This window comes from Anarrhichthys ocellatus, unplaced genomic scaffold, assembly GCF_004355925.1.
Source record: "Anarrhichthys ocellatus isolate YVR2014 unplaced genomic scaffold, GSC_Weel_1.0 scaffold2, whole genome shotgun sequence".
In the NCBI taxonomy this organism is placed as follows: Eukaryota; Metazoa; Chordata; class Actinopteri; order Perciformes; family Anarhichadidae; genus Anarrhichthys; species Anarrhichthys ocellatus.
The window spans coordinates 9,918,542-9,936,504 of record NW_022280032.1 but is presented as its reverse complement, the minus strand read 5'-3'; the positions used below and the strand labels follow the sequence as shown (position 1 = coordinate 9,936,504).

The following is a 17,963-nucleotide window of genomic DNA, read 5'->3' as shown; positions in this document are numbered from 1 at the left end:
GAATAAATAAAGCCAGACAGAGGGTCTTTAGGGGGAGTGCTATCAAAACCATCATTGATAGTCTGATATAAAACATCTCAGGCGAAAGCAAATAGCATTCGTGTTTGACTGCCGTGACAATAGTCAGACTCTCCACCGTGGATTTTCTCGGATTTCCAACTGCCTTTTGACGGTAAAAAATAATGTAAATATGTCCCTTGGCGGCAGTAAAAATGCTGAATTCTGGTTCTTGGTGTAAGTTTGCCATTCCGTGTATCTCCCCGTTTGTGTGTGTATGTGAGTGAGCATGTGTATCTGTCCCAGCTTGGAGAGTCCCAGTGTCCTGTGTGTTCTGCACAGAGGGGTCCGCGGCAGGGTAGGCAGAGTGATGGGCTTCCCGAGCCGCAGTGGCATCAGCCTGTCTCTCTGTATCCCCGATAATTGATTTAACTAAAAGCCTCAATAGTGACCTAATTTTGGCTTGCATAACACCACCCCAACTGCCAAAAGTGACTCGTCTGGGAGGCAAAACTCAGTAAAGGCATTGCCTGTTCTGCTTAAGACGCTCCCATGTGCTGTCAGCATGCCTCTCTTTTTCATTCCTTCCCCTTCCTCTCCCCTCCCTGCCTCTCTCCCAATAAAGATCAAGAGTGAATGTTGTTCTTTGGTCTTCCTCATCCTAAGCCCTCTCTCTGTGTCCTTTGCTGTGGCAGGCTGTGACGACTTGATCAGCTCCGTCTTCGAGTTTGGGAAAAACTTGTGTTCTATGCACCTGTCTGAGGATGAGATCGCCCTGTTCTCCGCCTTTGTGTTGATGTCTGCTGGTAGGTGTCACTCACAGTGCAAAGGAAAAAAAAAGAGGGAGACGCACATTCACCACGACAAAGAACGCTGTTGCCCTCCTGTTTTTCTCTATCAATTAGTATCTGGTATTAGTGGCACTGCATCATGAGCCAAGTTGACTGTTAAGGGGCTTTCAAGTGTGTGTTTTTGCAATAACAAGCAGTTGCGATAATTTACCTTTCAGACCGGTCTTGGCTCCAGGAGAAAGTGAAGGTGGAGAAACTCCAGCAGAAGATTCAACTGGCCCTCCAGCACGTCTTGCAGAAGAACCACAGAGAGGATGGTATACTTACAAAGGTACAGTACACTCCATCCATTATCCCTGCTAAGCATGCTCTACCCTTATAGCGGCGCAATCAACCACTGTTTAGGATCTTTATCCAGAGGCCATCAACCATTTTTAGTGCATTTGATTAAGCTTACACAGATTTCAGGGGAAGTATTCATAATGGTTCACTAAATGCCTTTTTATCAGTAGAGAAGTGGCAATTCATCAATTGTACCAGCTCCGTAATATGAAGTGTCAAGTTTTCCTCTTGCCTGAGCGCTTGTCTCAATATTTACAAGTCTGTTTGCCCCTGTGTGAGAGGGAATACACTGTAGGGAGGAATGTTTTCACTACCATTGCTCCATGTCCTTGCCTCCCTGTGAATCTAAACAGCCTGTCTCCTCTCTCTCCACAGTTGATATGCAAAGTGTCGACACTGCGAGCGCTGTGCAGTAGGCATACAGAGAAGCTTACAGCTTTCAAAGCAATATATCCAGACATTGTGCGTGCCCACTTCCCCCCCTTATACAAGGAGCTGTTCGGATCAGACTTTGAGCAGTCCATGCCCGTTGACGGGTAGCAGCCCTGCCAGGTGCCAGTGTGCCCACCGTAGGGGAATGTGGAGGAGGAATCTGAGACACTTTATTGGTGCCCTGCACAAAACCAGAGCGGACAGATGGCACGCTGTTCAACTTCTTCTTTTACTTTGAAGGGGAGGGCTTAGGGAGTTGATTCTTAAGGTTTACTTTATTGAATTTAGTTCTCTTTGGAAGACTTGTGGGACCCGACACCCCATGGGACATGAAGAGGAGATAGGGAGAAATGATTTCTGTCTGGTTGAACTTGACCCTCTTTTGCGCATTTCTATCATGATTCACTTCATTTCATTCATTCATTTTCCCCAGTATTTTTCGCATCGCCCTTGTTATGATTTACCTGTACATCTGACTTGTAATCACAGAAACAATTACTGAGTCACTTTTGGATTTTAAAAATAGCAGAAGACGTCTTCAATTTGAAGATAAATCCGCATCGGTATTGTTTTTCAGACTACATTTCCCAAACAGTTTTAGTGTTTTCACATTCAAAACTTCGAATAGTCTTATCCCTATCTCCCTAAAAACGGAAATAAACAGCTGACAAATGCGCACATTTTGGTCAAGTTCAGCCCTTTTTCTCTTGTGTTCAGTCATATCTTTTGGATGCCGTTCTTGGAATGAAAACTCACAGCGACTTTGAGGGAGGGTCTGTCGGCATGGTGATGCAATCGACACCTCTCTATGGACAATCGTTTAAAAAAAAAAAAAAGAAGCATATAGAATTCTGGTAATTCTAATGAAAACGCAATGATTTTAGCTGTCAAAGACTCCATCCACCATTGTTGCATAGTGGAATCATGTAAGGCCATCTGCTATTAATCCTTCTCTGGACAGGTGCCCTGGAGAAGCACAGGGCACCAACACAATGAAAAGGGTCCATTCCACCTGTTTTATAATGTACTACAGGGTATATGGTCATAAGTACTTACTATACAGAAAAAAATAAATGTTTATAGAATCTATTTTAAATAACATGTATGATATTAGTAGTTAGACCATTCTTAATTGTTGAATTGATAAGGCACTTTTATTTACACCTTTCTTTAATTTAAGACTTGTATATTTACCTAGTGATGTGTTGCATGTGCACAAGAAATACAAGTTGAACCACGGTCACAGAGGCTAGTCCTGGGAGCTGCAGATGATACTGGTTTGGAAGTGTAAGGGCTGTCTGTTAGGATTGCTGGCGAGGCTGCTGGTTGGTGAACAAAGAAGGCAGGTTAGAGGAGCTCTGTTGCCTGTTTACCTCATCAACGGCCTGCATGACACCTGTCAAAATGTAGCTCTGATACTCCTTTTAGAGAGAATGCACACATACAACAACCTACAAACTTTTTTTGTGACATTAAAGTCTCTTGGCTTTCTTGATCTTTGTTATGAACAGACCTGGATTGAGCGGCTAAAAAGAAAGGAAAGAATAAAGAGGTGTTGTTTGGTGAAACATTTGCAACACACTGGCGTTCATATACTACAAAAATATTTGGTACTAATTTTACTTTGAAAAACCTCACGTAATATGTAAAGAAGGCCACAAGAAAACAGAAGTTAAACATCACAGCCAGGTTTTAAAATCCACACATAGACCGTAATCCAATTGTTCCATCTAGTGGAAGGTGAAGATACAGCAAGCAGGTTGACAGCCTAATGACAAAGATATACAGTCCAACCTAAAAGCACATTCATGAGCCGCTGTCAAACTGTTCAGATTGTTTTTTGTTGTTTTTGAGTGACTTTATCTGCCTTCTCACCACAACCTCAGCCTCAGCAACGCCACAACAGGACACAGAAGGAGCAGTGAAGGGAAAGTGAATATTCAAAGCCTTGTCTGGTAGTAAAGCTTCTATTTTTGTAACATGTTTTGGTTAAAAAAAACTCATGAAAGAGAACGAGGGAGAGAAGAAGATGTCAGGTAGCACTTAACTATATTCCTGCAATAATTAGACTAGCTGTTGTTTGTACGATTAGGGGAGAAACATAAAAATGGTAGGACAAGTGCTATTTTCAGAATGCTTTGTTGTTGTGCTTCTGTTTTGTTGAGTGTGTCTTTCTTGTCAGTGTGGTAGTAAAGTGGTAGAAAAAACCCTGGATGTGCCAAACAGTAGTCGTTGCTTCCGCTTTCCAGTCTACTCGTCTATAACGTAGAATGGATTCCTAAGACATTCCAGCAATCTCAGTAGCGGCTTCGAGAAAAATCTTTTAAAAAAAGATCAAAAAAAAAAGAAAAAAAATGATATCCCTTTAGAAACCCAACAAAGCATGTTGATACATCTGTCACCAACCGTAACATAGAATCCAGTTGTTTGTCTTTTGTTTTCTGTTTGCACACTATCATTCCTCAGCCGTGCAATTTGTACAAGGCGTTAACACCTTGTGCTGTCACCCCTCAGGGAAGAGTTTCTTTTGCGCTTTCTGTTTGAGAGGACATTTGTTTGTACTCATTAGGTTTAGTTTGTGTTGTGTTTTTTTTGTCAGGGATGTTCCATGAGAAGTGGTTGAGATTTCACATTTGAATATTCATCAGAATTTTAAAGTATTGATGTCTTTAAGGGGGCCCCCCAGCCACTCAAAGACCACTGCGCCCCTTTTTGTCAAGTTCAAGAAAAATCTCATTTGTATAAACAACAAACCCCATCACTTTTAGAAACCGCAATTTTATCAGTACACAGCATATTCCTGTCACACACACACAAAAAAAAAATCTGTTTTGGTTTCAAACGGTGTCATCAGGGTCTTTAAAAATGATAACCCTCTTTGTTAGAAAAACCAAATATTCTTATGCAATACTAAATCTGTTGTGTTTGGGTTGTAGTAGATATGCTGTACCTAAGTAATAATCTCTGTTATGATCCAATGCTATTTGGATATGCACAAGCCCTCTATGACTAGTAAACCTCAGTCTCCCAGCAAAAGAAACCCAGTCTGGAACACTGCTAGACAATCCAGGTTGAGAGGCCCAGTGGCCCAGCAAGAGCAGCGAAAGAGGATGAGGTGTGAACGCTCAGGGAGGTAACAGGTAGACCGAAGAAGCAGCTCGCTTTCCTCTGGACAGTTGCCGAGCATTTGATTAGCTCTCATGCGAATTTATGAGGAGGGTCTTTAAAAATCTCTTCAAAGCACCCAATTGATAAGAGGAGGGGGCGTAGCACACTGAACATGCAGAGCATAGAGCACTTACTGTTCAGAAAATTATTGAGAGATGGAGGTTTGGCTGATATCCTGTTATTTATTTGCAAAAAAAAAAAAATTAGTTTGTTTCTAAAAAAAAATGATTAAATTTTCTTAAGCTGTTGTAATATCGCTTGATGGTCGCATAAAACGATTCATTATTTTTCTCAAATATGATCAGCTAAGGTCTACCGCCAAAACGGTTCTTCTCTCATAAAGTGAAAATTTGTTTTTCATTTTATCGAAGTGGCATGTAATGTCTTCTACGACACAAAACAAGCAATACGCCTTGTGTTACAATTACGGGTCTCTACAGTGCAGTCATCATCCTTTTTGAATTGACTTATTACTTATTCGTTCAGCTGACTCAAACTGATGACGTTAACTCTCAGTCCAGAACAAAAAAAACCCCGTCACTCTGTTTTCATCTTCTTCTGTACTGGTATGGTTGCGATATTGGCAGGATAGCAGAAAATGGTCATCAAACACATGAATACTTGTGTCTAACTATAAACTGCGCCTTCACACAGGCCTGTAAAGTGATGTCCTTCTGTATATTCTCACTTGATATATCCCAGTTTAAGTAAGGGATTGATGCTAAGTGTCCTACTCAATCAGTGTATAGTATACAGTAAAATGTGCTGGTCCTTCTGTCTCTGCTCTGTTGTCTGTGTGTATAAAGCAATAGTGTGTATGTATGCGTGTGTGTATGTGTTTGTTCTCACAGTGTGTGAATAAAATAAACCCCAGACAAGGCTTTAATAATTACAAAGGAACAGGGTTATGTGGACGAGGATTTCTTTTGGGTCTTTTTTAGAAATGTAAGGTTTTGGAAATGCCAAGCTTGATCCATCCATAATAGGTTTAGGTTTTAAAAGCATGACATAATGCCTTCAACAATTCATAGGTCTGCAGAATGCTGTGAGGCAACATTGACCAGCTTCACAGCGGAAACATGCTTCCCTATCATCTCAGACAGCGTGGCCACGGCCTGAGCTGAGATGAATTGAATTGAATTCTGGAGTGTAAATTGTGAAAATGAGTCTTCTCGGCCATAAATTGTGAAGATCAGTGTTATGTCACGCTTAAAGTTGTGCTGGAGTGTCGGTGTGTTACCCCGAAGTATGAGTCATCACATTTTTAACAGAACTCATTTTCCAAAGCACAGCTGATAAGGATTTACGATTAAAAATACGTTTAAGAATATAGTTTAAAAAAGAAAAAGAAAAGCAACTTTTAGCCATAATCGAATGTCAAGCAATAATATATGTCTTGTGTATTATTTTTGATTATTTTGTGCATAATAGTCTTTGAACATCTGCATGTAAATACACCTTTTATTTATCAACTTTTGGTTTACTTTGTGTTGATTTTGTGGATGTTTTTATGTTCCATCTGTATATTTGACTAGTTCTGTTCCCAGGTGGAGAACGAAGAACGTATTTTTTCACTCTTTCTCTCTCCCTCATTCTCAGCCGTTTATTCACCATATTTAATGTTATTATTGATCACATGTATAAAGGTAGCTTTGTAATTTCTGTCTGTATAGATAAGAGGAAAATACTGCTACTAAGGCCTACCCAGTGAAACTATTTATCTGTTTATCAATTACACCATATTGTACGATAACTCTCTAGTTTCCAGTTTGCTTCCCTCCTTTAGGATTAGTTTGATAGAGATAGGGTGTGCTGACATTTATTTTGTGTTGCCCTGATGTGTGGTGCTAGGTAAGTTCATTTTGTGAGCGAAGTATTGATTCCTAAGCCTGGCCGCCCTATTAGTCTGTTAATTTCATTGCATATTAATGTATTATTGATATTAGGACTCAATAAATGATAATGATAATAAAAATGATAGTGGTAAAATGACCCGGGCGGTACCTGTATCAGTGTGCTAGTCTTGGGATAAGGCACTTATTTCCTTCTGACTTATAGCAAAGCTAGTATCTGCTAATTAACAAACTATTTAAGGTTACTTTTACGGTTTGTGGAAAAATGATAATATTCAAACTGAAACAGCAGTATTGTGTTTTTTTCTTTGTCTGATTGTAAAAACCACTCACTGAGGCTATAGTTTGTCAGGTTTTAAGATACTAAATATTTACCTCTCTTTGTGTCTGCATAGTTCTCTACCTGATGCAGGGAAGTGGTGCTTGGATTTTATTAAACAGAGCCTCGGTATGGTTTTATTATTCCCCATTTTAGACTATCCTGAAACTGGTTTCTTCAGACCAGTAGCGTAAACCTCTTGCACCACATGAAGTGTTACAAATTTACATGAAAAAAAATCGCCATTTGAGGACAAAGTTGACCTTTTCTCTCCACTCTGTAGCAAATATCAGTGAGAATATGCTTGCAATAATACACAACGTATCACACTGAGTGCCTCTCGGTGTAACAAGATGCATACATGGTTTTGATTGTCATTTTTTTGTGGTTTTACAGACGTGTACTTAAGTGACGATGTATTTTGTACATGAGGATGAATTCTCAACTCTCACATGCTTCAAATGTTTTTCAGATTCTTATTTCATGTGATGTTAATCATTTTCACATGGGTTGACGCGCTTGATGTTAAAGGGTTTCAATGTGTAGATGGTCCGTTTAGAGTGTACATGTCGCCCCTTACCTCGTTTTTTGAGAAACGTAACTGGGAAGTTTGTTTCATGTTGATCTTGAATGGTCAAATAAATGCTTGCAGACAGAAGAGTTCACCTTTCTTTGATCAGGCAAAAACTAACAGGCAACCCACATTTCTTCAATTTCTGTTTGTTTTATATCGACTCTTTTTTTAATTTCATTGAGATTTACTAATGCATTGTATATCAAGTAGTTGTATGTGTTTGTAAAAGAGGCATACAACACATCTGGATTTCTTTAATGTTCTGTGTTCAATGTGCGCTCAGTCGGTTGGGGTAACTTAACATGAAGGGTGGGTGGAGCAGGGGTGGATTCTTTTTCCATGCAAAAGCAGTGCAAATTATGGGAAAGCCGAAACTAGTGTGTGGTTGTCACAAATTTCTAAGTCACACGTTTGCTACTGATGTTAAACTGGGGACAGATGATCATGTACCTTTTTATCCAGCTCTTTTGAACTCTCTTTAGCAGGTAGTCTATTCACAAACGTAGTTTTGCTCCTTCTTGTCTGATTCTTAAATATGAAAATAAGTATTTTGATTCATTTTGTAAATACAGCTGTAAAGAAAAATAAGAAATTTAATGTTGTCTTTTAAATACTTTTCATTCTAATATGAATGTTGTTATATTGTACTTAGAAACTGTACCTTTAATATTACCTTTATTAAAAGTGCATTGGACACATCGATTTTAGATGTGCTTTATGTGCTGTTATCCCATAATAAAATTTACCGCTTGTAATGGGCTTTTATTTCCTGACTATTTATCCGTCTCTGTTGTCTGCTCTCTCTTTGGCTCACTCTTTTCAACCAAATTAATCAAATTGTATATTTTTGATTCACAATCATTTTATCAGGCCTAACTGTTTGAATTAGTGTTTCAATATTTTGCCTAAATTTGTGCAACTGGCAATGAAAATCTAAATAAAGGTATGCCAATACTTTAACCACACACTAAAAAATACTAAGCAACCTTAACAGTCAACATTTTTTTATTTAAGACATATAACATCTCTGGGTTATTACATATTAAGATGCAAAACCATTTGACCAATATGATAACTCAATTGTGGTCATGACATATCAAATTTAAATTCAGACAATGTTCTTGTTACATGATTCATCAGTCAAAATGTGTTGATTAATGAGACTGAGCAATTCTTTCCAATTACAAAATTATGAAACTAATATTCCCTGCAAGGCATTTTAACGTTTCATCTCATTTTCCTATCTAACCTTGGACATTTTGATAACGCAAAATGAACTGCAATATGATACATTTGAGGAAAATAATTTAAAGTGGACACAAATCATACCTTAAAATATTTGCAAAGATGTCAGAATTTTATCATTGACCAAATGCAGAAGAATAGCAAGACCAATAGGAGGGTTTGAGCCATATATGTACAGATAATGCCCATGATGCTATTGTTTCTAAAGCTTTATAATTATTTGTTATATTATATTTATTATATTGTTCAGCAAAACAATGGTGGATGTACCCAAGGTAAATGCCTGAGCCAGGTGTGGATATGAGCATTAAGGGTGAAAAATGCAAGAAATCAGGCCTGTTTAGAAAGTGTCTGTTCAGAGACAAGATACTGACTGCAGCAAAAAGGGCCTTTCATAACTTTAAGTAAAAATAATTACTTTAAACAGACATTAGGACACTGTGTCCCGCTGAGACATACAGTGCTGGTGGTTCGGAACACAATGGGATGTCATCAACTCTCTTTCAGATGAGCTGGAGGAGGACGGTTATTGAACACCTTAGTCAAGGTACAGAGAAGGAGGTTCTTGTTTCAGGGACCTGTGTTTACATCATAGGTTTAAATGCACGATAAATAAACTATCGTCAATGTCCGGAAGGGGCAGCAAAGCATACGGAGCGCGTTATGTCTACATAATTTCACCAGACGAAGAATGTCACCTGTCAAACGTTTGTTAGCTGGCTAACGCTAACTCGTATATTTACAGTTGCGTCATTCTTAAGGACTGCTTGTTAGTATTGACCACAATGGAGCTGGTATGGTGAGTAATATTGTCACTGTAGTATTCAGAATATCATATTGGTAGATTGAGCGACAATTCAGGCAACCTACATTAACTTTGGGCTAGCTAATGTTAGCTAACAAGCTAGTTAGCGCCCCAGTGTTGTGGAGAGACTGACTGGCAGCTAGCTATGCAACCCAAGTGTTATCCAACTGAACTAAAGTTAAACTACTTGGATATTAAAAATGCACTTAACCGGACAGTGTGTTACTGTATTGCAGCTATTATTCGTTAACGTGCTTGTATTTATAACACGAGTCTGAACCAGGGAAGACAAAACGAGAGAGCTGCATCATGCTAAACTTAGTTTACAGTCAAGCTTTTTTAATGTGACCGGAAGTTTACGTTAACAATAAGATAAACACAGTATTTTTTTTAATTGACCGAAATGTGCGTTGATTTTATAACTAACTTATAACTAATACAACATATACTGGGCATATGTGTTCTTACTTCCGGACGCTAAGTTGTTGTGAGTTAAAAATTGTACGAATGACAACAACGTCGCGATTACGTTAATATTAGCTCTTATTTTGAAGGTTTACACGTGCTCTGTAGCACGTGTGGAGGTAACGTTATTTACAAACCGACTACTAATTTACAGGTAGCGTTAGCCTAATTTAATTACTCCGTTATCACAAGTAACATTATGAAACATTTTAGAAATTAAATCCTGTAATTTAACTTCAATACATAACACCACTGGCCTTATCCCGAAGCACAAAAGCGTTACATATTTTGTCATATTTAATTTAGATAAAGGGTAGATCTTTGGCTATTTGAAATCAATCAGGAAGAAACCAACACAAATGGCACAATTTAATTGTTTATTAAAACATTTTGGCACCAAATATAGATTGCTTACTTCCCACAGCTGTTGCTTGTTGGATGTCCATCCAGTAAAAAATAAATGTGAAATGTGTGTACAGTATGATTTATTTATTTGACTTTCTACCCTACAACAGAAATTTGTAAACACCAATTAAGTTCTCCTGTTCTACATGCCAACAGAAGTCTTTGCCAGTATTAAAGCAGTACAGAAACAGGCTCTTTAATATGATTTATTTTCTCTTTTTAATTTAAGGGAGGACCTTCCAGTCCCTGAGGCTCCTTTCTTTATCAGAGACCTCTATGACAAATATTCACTTGCACCTAATATCAGAGAACTATGGACCTTTCTCCAAAGGTATGTCAATGATTAAACATATTAAGTAATACATCAGTTCAGGTGCATTTTTTCCTGTGTAATTAGTGAGTGTTTATCTTCCATGTTGTTTTTCGCCAAAGTCCAGTGGAGAACAATAAACAGGGATGTGGGACTGCAAAGGCCTCCGGCCCTCCTTCCACAAAAGCAGCTGCAGAGTTCAAAGACAACGGTTGCATCAGAAAGGATGAGTTGGATGGCTGTGATAGTGATGATCCGCGTGTAGACAATGCTGCTGGAGTTACAGAAGAATGTAAGGATACTAAAAAATCCAGAGTGAAGCTCAAGCAGGTTGAGAATGAGACGGTTGCTGCTTATCCTGAACCCAGACTGCCTATGCCGTTTATGTCCAGCCTGTCCAGCAACGAACAGAAGACGTATCTTGGCATTTTGATGAGTAAGAAAATAACAGATCCTCCACAGGTAACAGCATTATCTCCTGGTATTTTTAATCCTGCCAGACCTCGTTGCATCCCTTCTTTATCTTACGTGCTCTGATGTTTCAGAACTTGAAGGCACGGGTAAACAATGAAGTGATGCAGTTCATGAGGTACCTGCAAGATGTGGCCAAAATATGTGCAAACGACTACAACTTCATATCACAGGGAGCTATGCAATATTCAGAGGTACTGATACAAGGATTGCACTATATGTATGTATGTATGTATGTATGTGTATATATATATATATGTATGTATATGTGTGTGTATTTTTGCATAAGCATTCAAACATTGAGCCCTGATTTGTGTTTCAGGAGTTCTTCAGGGGGTGTTTGGAGCACATTCAGGCATTTCCTGAGCTCTATCAGATCTATGAGATGACTAGTTTGACAGGCGGAACATTCAACCCAGGCCTGAAGCTGACCTTTGAGAAACAGCTGCTGATCATGGTAATCTACCTTTTGAAGTGTTAAGTATCACACAAGAGCTGTTCCTTAATAACAGATATGTAGGATAACTACTTCATATACATACATGTTGTTCATAGATGCCATTGTCCAGTATTCTACTCAACCGTTACCACTTTGAAGAGTTGAATTGCAGAATCAGTCTTTCGGTGTTGATTCACTTCCTCTATTTCCATGTTTGTACCCTTTTTTTATTTCTCCAGGGCAATGTGGATATTACAGACCACAAGATGGTGCCTGCTGATGCACAGCTTGCATCGGATTATCAGAGTGTTTCATCAGAGAATCCTCCAGCTAAAAAAGCCAAGGACATGCACGCTGTAAGCAGTTGTCTCGCTTTTTTAATTACCTCAATAAAGTAAGTCACGAAGATGTTTTACGGCTAGAATGGGATTCATGACCGCAGGTCTATTGTTAAATCCATTTTAGCTCTTGCAGTTTTCACAAAAGACACCAGAGGGTGTTCATGTCTTGCTCAGCAAAACCGATGCTAATTGTGTTTCTGAAAGATGCTGGGACACACACACACGCACACACGGTACTGTCAAAAGTCCAGTTCATTGTAGACGGTCGTGTTTGACTGATGGAGTCAATGTTCTGGTCGTGTGACCTAGTCTGGTTTTTCTCCACAGAAAATCAGCACTGATAGTAATGCCGAGAGTCTGTCTGCCCGCTATGAGCCTGAAGTGTGCCTCACTCGAGATGCCCTCGTCAGGCTGCTAGACAACCATGGCCCTGACTTTGGAGAGCAATGGGAACTGCCCGTTTGTGTCCAATCAAACCCAGGAAAAGGTACAGCATCATCAGTCGGACATTCAGGCTGTCATAGTGGAAGTTATGTTAACTAGGGCCAATTTAGGCTTTGCTTTCATGAGTAAAAATGCTAATAAGTACCAGACATCTCCTTTATTCTCTCACTCTCTTGCTCTCTCTCTTCTTTGTGTTGCTGTTCACTTTCAGTCATCAAATTCCAGAGAATAATACAAATAACAGTGTGTGTGTACAAAAAACGTTAAAACAGAAGCCTATATTAGGAGTTGCATAAGGATCTACACATATATGTGACATAAGGTTATTACGTTCACCATAAAGAACAACACACGTTTCACATTAGCAGCACATATACAGATTTGGCAAGATAGTCGTCTGATTGTCCTTTTGAGGGGGTGAGACAATTTGACTGATGTTGGCACCAGTAAAGAAATCTGAGATAAAGCACAGTGTGTAGTGACGTTGAATGGCCTCATGGTGGCACTGTTTCACATTTCCTTTTTGTTTCCCCACATCTTATTCACAGGCAGCAGTCAGAAGAAGAAGACGACTGTGTACATAGACTCGCCCCTGCTGCAGACTAAAGTGACAGTACGAGAGAGGTCACATATCTACCACGAGGAGAGTTTGAAGCTTTCCATCAAGAAGAACGGCAGTAAAAATGTGTTCCATTTAATGACGGAGCTTCCTGAGGATCACCAGCAACTCCACGCCGTATGTAGACGCACAAATAGAAGTCCTATACGTGGTGTCATGTACGGGGTCTTACTTCACCTGAACAATGATTCTTTGTTTTCTGTTTCTAAATCAGGAGAGGTCACAAAGAAACTTGGTGTCTTCTGGAAACAATGGTCTTGACTTTGAGGTGGACCTCGCTGACCTGGAAACATTTGGAGAGGCGCCCTCCATTAAAACCCCCAAGATGCAGAATGCATGTGTTAAAAGTTCAAACGCTCCAAGTTCCCCGCCTTTAGCTAAGACGAAAAAGTCCAGTGAGCATCTTGTAAACACTAGCAGCAGTTCACAAGAAGAGATGGACACCGCATCGACAGATGTGAATGGTCCCGTGAAAGAGGAGAGTGAGTCCACTGCCCCCAAAAATGAACAAATGAGGTCAGACACTGCTCAACAAAGTGACGAAGACCTACCTTTTATAGGAGACTCGGATGATGAGAAGCTGGTCATTGATGACTCGGTGTCTCCAGCTAGCGCACGGACCACGTCACGCTCTGCAGACCCCCCGATAATCCCCGTCTCCGAGTCTGTACTTATAAACCCTGAGTCAGCGTCCCCTCAAAAAGGTACGAAGCAGAGGCGACAACTCAAAAGAGCAAACGTATCTGGCGACCAGCTGGGTGAGATCCTGCGCATGCAGACTGCCATGTTCAACTCTCCCAGTGACGCAGCCAAAGGCTCCACCATATCCCAGGAAACCAACTCACCCACCCGATGCACGGGACCCTCGGTTCACTCCCACACAGTGTCTCTGGTGAAGCCCTGCGTGTCCTCATATTTGGAGAGAAACCAGAACCAGGATGGAGAGACCTGCGTATCTGCACCAGTGGTCAACATCACTACTACGGAGCACAGAAGTTAGTTTCAAGATTTCAAATTCAAAAATTCAAATTTTCATTCTGTGGATTTAGGTTGTGTTTATGTGCTCGATTAACATAGTTCATCATTACCTCCCACACAGAAATCCTGTCGCAAGACCTACAGGCTGGTACTGAAGATGAACAAGACTACCAGGCTCCAGAGGAAGGAAACCTGCTCTATAAGCTCTACAGTCTGCAAGATTTGCTGCTCATGGTGCGCAGCTCTGTCTCACTGACCCATAACAGAAAAGTAGGCCAGAACAGCCAAAACCAGGTAGATATGTTAGTTCAACTTCATCCTCCAGATTGTAATAGTGTCTTTTCACATATTAAAGTATAAAATGAATATATATGCAACAGCCTTATTTCTGTCTGTTTTCTTCCCCAATAGTTTGTGCCAGTGCATGTCTTACCCAAGCTGGAGTACCAGTTGAATTATGGTGTCGAGTGTCTGAGCAGCAGCGAGGCTTGCCAGCTGTGGACTGAGACATTGCTCCACTCCAGCACTGTATCCTACATAGGTACGAAAAAGCTCTTATCACTTCTACCTGCAATCATTTTCTTTCTAAATTCAGTGAAAATTAAGAAAGAAATGCTACCAAATTGCTCTCAGTTCCAGTGTAGGAGGAGTATGCCTTCAACCTTTCATTTTGTTCAACATTATTGCCAGGAAAATAGTCAAAGTACTATTTCCTGAGAGGGTTCAGTGGAGTCCACATGGCACATCCTCCCACCAACCAATGGAATAGTCTTTAGATGACTCACCATCCTGCTGTGGCTGTGTAGTGAATGAGTTTACTTTGTTGCCATAACTACAGCCACATTTGATTGTGGGGAGTTGCAAAGCAGAGCTCAGCTAAATGTTGTTTTGAACTTCAGTTAAATTCCCTTAATGCTTACGTGTAGCTCAAAGATCTATCCCGTTCCTGTACTAGGGTCACTGATGTGTGGACCCGTGTAGGTGTTGGCTGGGAATGTACGTCATCTCCCCTGCTTCATGATTTAATGGCAAAGAGCTATCTCTGGGTTATACCCCTGTCCAGTCTCCTGGCATAATTAACATACTAGGCAGGATCTCTCATCAGCGTCACTGACAGTACAACAAGTGTATATCCTGGTTTCTTATGTTCAGCTTCAGGAATAGCCAGTGAGAAAACAGTGATCATTTGCCAGCTATATGCAAATATATCGATTATTTCTATAAATAAAAGACTTCCTTCTTTTCTAAGTGGTTCGTAGTTCATCATGGGGTTCATCACGTGGCATTCCCCAGTTGTGTATTTCTGGCTGTGGGTGCCGGCCCTAAAACAGCCCATAATTGAAGGAAGGCCCTCTTGAAAATAAGCAGACATTACATGCTGGAGTGGGAGGCATGAAAGGAGACAGGACCAACAAGCTTCTCTTACCACCCACTCAAGAGTGTAACAATGCAGGCGAATCAACAGCGACTAATTACTTTGTAAGCACTAGAAATGGGATTGATGATGAAGGGAAGCTCGTGATGTGCATGCTCATTAGATCTCGTTGCTTTCTCCGTGCGTCGCTCAAACCCTCCCGTTCTGTCTCTGCAGCTCACATCAATGCGCACACATCAAAAGTAGCTCTGCTGAGAAAGCTGCCTGACGACTGGAAACAGAACGTCTCCTGTGGCTTCAAGTGAGTGTCCTTACAACAGATGTGCAGATGATTGGGATTAGCCTCATCACCCCTGTATGATTATTTAGTTTAAGAAGTTGTCATCTTGAGAGTTAATCAATAATCCAAGCCTTTTCATCAACCTCTGGTTTTGTCATCTTAATTAGTGTTGAAATTTAGATTACCACTAATGTAGACAGACTGAAAGTAGAGGGACTAAAGCTTGTGATGTCTCTTCTCCATCCACAGGCCATCGAAGTCCCTGAATATACTGCACCACCTACTGAAGAAGCTAACTGGGTGAGTTGTTGAAGACATTCTTTGTCTTGTTTCAGATTATTAGTGCTGAGCTCCTCTGTCCTCATTGCCCCTATTTATTTATTTATTTATTTATTTATTTTTTAATTATGTTTTGGGTTGTCCATCCGTTCATCTGGACGTCTGTTTGTAGGTATGTCCATCTGTCCTATTATGAACGCAATATCTCAGGAACGTCTGGAGGGAATTTCTTCAAATTTGCATCCACTTGTACACAAGGATGCACTGATTAGATGTTTGTAGTTGAACATTTATTCTCTTGTAAGTCTTTTCGCAAAAACATAATTTTTGCAGAATGAATGTTTTTATTGTCTGACTTTACAGCTTTACAATGTGTCCTTATGGAAGCACAGAACATATTTAATGTGTATGAAAAAAAGATATATGTATGAACTAATATTGTTTAGTTGGGCCACATCTGCAGAAGAGTTGTCTATCTGTCTTCATGCTCTGTTTAAGATGTCTGGTCAGCCTCGGGCTAAAAACACGACATTAGTTTCCCTTCATCTTTGTGTTGCGTTACGCAATCGATGACTCATCGACACACAATACATATGTCACCTTCTGCTTTCTTAAGACTCTGTTCACCCCCCATACCAGTCACTTGGCAGGAAACTAAGAATGCTGCATGTTTCAGTGTGTGGGTTTTGACTTTAACACACCATCAATGACTTGGTTTGTTTTTTTGTAGGTTAGAGGAAGGACAGTACCTGATTGCGCACAAGGCAGGGGAACCATTCGTGACCTTATTAAAAGCGGCTAATGGGAAAGTGAGTCGGGGGGCATACAACCTGCAGCAGCTCCACAGCTCAGTGCCCCAGCCCCCAGCGTCCGGCCTCGTGCCCTGGATACCTGTTGATCCAGCTGTGGTCCTGCCCTTCCACCACAAACATGGCCGTGTCCCCTGCACCTTCCCACCAAAAGCCTTCATAAAGGTGTGTACTTGATAGATGACACGGTGGAAAAAATACAAAAGCACTGGTTGCACAAGTGATGGCAAGAGATGATAAGTTGTTTGAACTAATAGGAAGGGTTTTATTGGTTAAAGCCTAGGAAGTCCACACCCACGAACACAGGGATTCTTTAAAGCCAAGATAACTGACATGCAGTCTCTCTCTCTGAGTTGAAGTGAGTGCAAAACTCTTGGCTGTTTTCTTAACAGACAGGCTGAACCAGCACACTACTGCGTAGTTTTCCAATGCAAGCCCACAACTAAACGCAGGAACAATGGAGAGCACAGGAATATCAACAACAGCTCAGCAGGGTTAGTGCTGTAGACTCTGCCACATGGAACTTTAGGCAGGAATCCAACGATTGTCTCAAAGATATTTAAACTGCTTTTAACTTGCAAGGGCAAATATTTCGCAATAAGTTTCAACAGGGCAATTGGATTGTCAACATTTGCCACAGATGCTTCTACTTCTGAGAATGACAAATGTACAAATCATTTGAGAGTACGATGCTACTGAAATTTAAATCTGCAACCATTTTACCTGCCTTTATCCTACCAGACAGCGAAAGATGGGGCATCGCAGTCCAACAGCCATGGAGCTGGGCAGTCACCGAACAAATCCAATGCAGGAGGCAAGAAGAAGAAGAAACAAAAGAAACGTGCAGCCAGGCGTAGCAAGTATATAAAAAAGCTACTTCAGAATTCCATTTAAGTCCTATCATTTCATATCGGGTGAGTCAGATGAGGAGTTGGACCTGCACTGCCAAGGAAAGGAGAGGAAACAAGACCACTTATTGAATCTGGTTTTCATACTGGAAATACATTATGACCTTAAACATAAAATGTGAATTCTGAAGCACTTTGAGAGTACAGAAAATATACCTTTTTTTTTTTATATTTTAATTTTGTTCAGAGACATGTATATTTTGTTAATCGTTGTGTTTTGTGAAAACAATAAACTTTTGTGGAAGTATCCATATGGGGTAAAGTTACTGTCTTCACATCTTTATAACCGTGTGTGTGTGTGTGTGTGTGTGTGT

At 40.3% G+C, this 17,963-nt stretch overlaps 2 protein-coding genes across 3 annotated transcripts in view; both read left to right on the top strand.

Moving 5' to 3' along the window:
• The window catches only part of roraa (RAR-related orphan receptor A, paralog a), a 169,659-nt gene extending 163,818 nt beyond the window's left edge, over positions 1-5,841 (top strand). For both annotated transcript variants that reach the window (XM_031856714.1, XM_031856722.1), the window contains 3 exons: positions 693-803; positions 1,007-1,119; positions 1,506-5,841. In XM_031856714.1, coding sequence (XP_031712574.1) covers positions 693-803; positions 1,007-1,119; positions 1,506-1,670 — 389 coding nt within the window. In that variant the 3' untranslated portion in view covers positions 1,671-5,841. The remainder of the gene's footprint in view (positions 1-692; positions 804-1,006; positions 1,120-1,505) is intronic.
• Positions 5,842-5,941: 100 nt separating this feature from the next.
• ice2 (interactor of little elongator complex ELL subunit 2) lies at positions 5,942-17,936 on the top strand. The gene is made up of 15 exons (XM_031856702.1): positions 5,942-9,520; positions 10,626-10,727; positions 10,829-11,168; positions 11,252-11,371; positions 11,500-11,634; positions 11,856-11,972; positions 12,285-12,444; positions 12,950-13,137; positions 13,235-14,015; positions 14,120-14,292; positions 14,410-14,539; positions 15,590-15,674; positions 15,903-15,953; positions 16,663-16,906; positions 17,483-17,936. The coding sequence occupies exons 1-15, from the start codon at positions 9,507-9,509 to the stop codon at positions 17,633-17,635; spliced, it is 2,793 nt and encodes a 930-aa protein (XP_031712562.1). The 5' UTR covers positions 5,942-9,506; the 3' UTR covers positions 17,636-17,936.
• Positions 17,937-17,963: the final 27 nt, after the last annotated feature.

Excerpts from the sequence above, each read along its gene's own strand:
- ice2 (XM_031856702.1), top strand. Across the intron at positions 12,445-12,949 it reads CCAATCAAACCCAGGAAAAG|GCAGCAGTCAGAAGAAGAAG; the intron begins GTACAGCATCAT and ends TCTTATTCACAG. Across the intron at positions 15,954-16,662 it reads CTACTGAAGAAGCTAACTGG|GTTAGAGGAAGGACAGTACC; the intron begins GTGAGTTGTTGA and ends GTTTTTTTGTAG.